A 3,468-nucleotide genomic window follows, 5' to 3' on the forward strand; every position below is an offset into this window, starting at 1 on the left:
GTGTGCGCGCTTTCATATATAGTTATGCTCTGTACGTATGTGTGTGTTCTTGTGCCTGTGTGCTTGTGAGTGGATGATCGTTAGTGTTTGTGGGTTCGTTTATTCTCAAATCTGCAGCGTCTCTATTTCTTCTGCTCTGTTAGTTTGTTATGAACGTGTTTTTGTGTCAGTTTAGGCCAATTGGTATCTCACTCAGAACTTATTGTCAACGCTGTTATTCTTGTTCAGTCTGGAGGTTTACTCACGGAGGCGGAAGTGAATGAGGCCAAAGCCAGACCGATGACCTCTCTGGAGCAAAGCTTTTCCGATCAACCTGAAATGCAAAATGGTGAGTAAGTTAGTAAATGTATGGGTTAAACGCACCTGTCAACATTATTAATTATTTAAGAGACGGGACCTCCAAATGTAACGTACCTCTCCGATAGGACCGAGCCAAAAGGTTTGAGACTCAAGCCTTGAAATCTCTACAAAACGACCGGAGTTCAAGAACCAGGAGATTCGAACCTGGACCATCCCCTCTGTAGTCCAGCATGATACCAAGTGAGCTAACAGAGAGCCTAAAATGGAGAGTAGACAGGAGTGCCTTTTGATGCTGAAGGCTGTTCTCTATTTCTTTCCTAAAGGAGCAAGTACACACATTTCACTACCTCAGAATTACAAAGTCTGTCTGACAGTTTAAGTTACTAAGACCATGAGATCAGAAACCATTTAACGTTCTGTCTGCTCCATCAAAATCTAGGATTATTATCAGTCGTTATCAAGATACTCAAAGATATGCATTCAAAAAAGCTTGACAGGCTGTGAAAATAAAAAAATTGTTTCGTCAAATTACTCAAAACTGAGTACTGAGCAAATGGGCACTGAGCAGACAGAACTTTGTAATTCTGGGGTAACGATTTATTGACAGAGCTCGAGCGTTTTACATGTACTTAAAATTTTGCTTTTGATAACTGCATTTTTGCCTTGTATGTTCTGATGTCTGCTCCGCGCCGTGTTATAAAAATATATTTACTCTTTTTTTATCTTTGTTTTCTAGTACATCCCATGCCGTAATTTCTATTGTAGTGAGATTTGCGTAATGCAATGGTTAATGCCTAACGTACCAAATGAATTAGCCTGAGGCACTTTCACGTGCCCATGGTGTTTCACCGAATGTGCCCATGCTGCGTCACAAAGAGGCCTTTGTTTCCCGTCCTTTTTTGCATTAATAATTAATGGTTCTGGCAGTTGTACGGCACTCGCGTATTTCCTGTTCCCCCCCTCTTCTCTTTGGTGGTACTATTATCATATCCTCTTCCAGTTGAAATTTAGCTCTTGTCACACTGTAACATGACAATGACAGCAACAATGATAGAAGAGGCGGTGACTCTGGCTCGGGTTGGAACAGTAAACCCTTCACACCCTATCCAACCCATCATCCCTCCCATACCCTTCTCCCCCCTCCCCAACCGACTTCCCCATCCCCTTCCCTCACCCCTTCCCTTCTTGCATCTGCGGCCATCTTTCCACTTATTGGTCTTATTTCTGCATATCTATGTTTTTGGGGGTTTTTTAACCTCTAAAGGTAGCTAATTAGTTTATTTTCTCCAATCCACCAAGTTGGAGTGGCTGAGAGAAATTTTAAAAAAAAAGATTTTAAGAGTGTGAAGAGGAGAGCGGTGTTTTGTAAACTCATAAGTCTCCACGAGATCAGCTCATTATCGCTTACCTCACATACATTGTAGGGTCGATAGTGTTGGCGATTGAGAGGGGGACAACAACGTGACCAAACCCCTTACTTAAAAAAAAGTCGCCTTCAATGAGTTTTATTTCTTATACACTGAGATTTATGGAACGCGGGAATGCACGTTTACTCTTACACCTGCTCCATAACACTATTCCCGGGCCTTGAAGGGAAGTGGCTAAACCATTCTCTCTCTCTCTTGCTCTCTCGTTCTCTCTCTCTCTCTCTCTCTCTCTTTCTCTCTTTCTCTCTCTTTTGCTCTCTCGTTCTCGCTCTCTCTTTCTCTCTCTCTCTCTTTCTCTCTCTCTCTTTCTCTCTCTCTCTCTCTCTCTCTCTCTCTCTCTCTTTCTCTCTATCTCTGTCTCTCACACACACACACACACACACACATACACACACACACACACACACACACACACACACACACACACACACACACACAAACACTCACATACATTCACGCACACAATAACAGCAACAATAATTGTAACAGCAGAGCTAATGTTTTTCTGTTATTCTATCCTCAGCCCTCAAGTATTTCCGTCAGCGTCCAAGGACTGCTCAGATGAAGTTTGAGACAGAGGTAGGAAACATAATTTTGATTATTGATGTAGAGTTTATGAAACACTTAAATTGGTTGACACTCTGTGACACTCTGGGAACGGAACAAAAAGATGTCAGATTTGGGTTCAGTGTTAAAGCGGGGGAGGGGGGGGGGGGCAAACGTAAAGTCATGAGGTCTCGACAGCGGCAGCGTAATAAGAAAAAACGGCAAAGACGAAAATACATCAACAACAACAACAACAACAACAACAACGACAACAACAACAAAAGCAACATCGACGACAACAGCTAAATGCATAAGGGATCTCAATTATATGGGTTAGATAACTGGAAAAGAAAAACATTAATAATGGCTGAGAACAATACAGAGGTTAGAAGAAGAGGAAAAGCACCAAAAGGGTAGAAGGGGAGGGAGGAGGTAACGCTAGAAGAAGAATATAAGTCAAAGAAAAGATAGAGAGAAATATGGGGGATGGGGGTGGTGTCAGAAAAAAACGATGAAAAAAGACAGTTGCGAGGCTGCTCCGGTCATAACAGTTGTCAAACGTCAATGTGTTTTATTAGCAGAAGGCTACATTTTTTTGTTGACGGAAATATGCTATATGAGCACGGTAATCCAATAACACATGTGTGTATATTTAATCGTAATCTGTTACTTAACGTCATGTTTGAATACACCAATCGGCGGTACGTGCAAATATTGTCTCAGCTGACCAGCTCTAACAGCCCGCAGCGAGTGTTCGGTTGCTCATGTTGGGTTCAAAGGGGCCCTATCTTTGATCTTGGCGCTTTTGCGATTCGCACTTTGATCAAAATTAAGATCCGACCGTAGAAGCCTCATAAAGAAAACCTTCATTTTGCACCATTAGGTAAACAACATTCCGTTGTTCCTGGCAGTGCTTACTAATACGGTGCCTTCCTCTTGTCCTGCGTTCGTCTATGGTAGATTCACATCAGGGTTGGTCGCTGCTGTGAGCCGCTATGGAAGTGCTTGTGGTGTTTGTCTTGTTGTGGTGGGCGAATGGTAAGTTTTGTAAAGCAGTCGAACGATCCAGGAGAGCTCTCTCTCTCTCTCTCTCTCTCTCTCTCTCTCTCTCTCTCTCTCTCTCTTTCTCGCTCTCTCTCTCTTTCCCTCTGTCTCCCTCTTTCTGTCTCTCTCTCTCCCTTCCTCCCTCCCTCTC

At 42.9% G+C, this 3,468-nt stretch overlaps 1 protein-coding gene across 1 annotated transcript in view; it reads left to right on the top strand.

Moving 5' to 3' along the window:
* Positions 1-3,468, top strand: part of LOC101848406 — a gene marked incomplete in the record, with an annotated part of 65,621 nt that overhangs the window by 51,209 nt on the left and 10,944 nt on the right. The window contains 2 exon segments of the mRNA XM_013087882.2: positions 229-328; positions 2,251-2,306. Coding sequence (XP_012943336.1) covers positions 229-328; positions 2,251-2,306 — 156 coding nt within the window.

This window comes from Aplysia californica, unplaced genomic scaffold, assembly GCF_000002075.1.
Source record: "Aplysia californica isolate F4 #8 unplaced genomic scaffold, AplCal3.0 scaffold00022, whole genome shotgun sequence".
NCBI classification, from domain to species: domain Eukaryota; kingdom Metazoa; phylum Mollusca; class Gastropoda; order Aplysiida; family Aplysiidae; genus Aplysia; species Aplysia californica.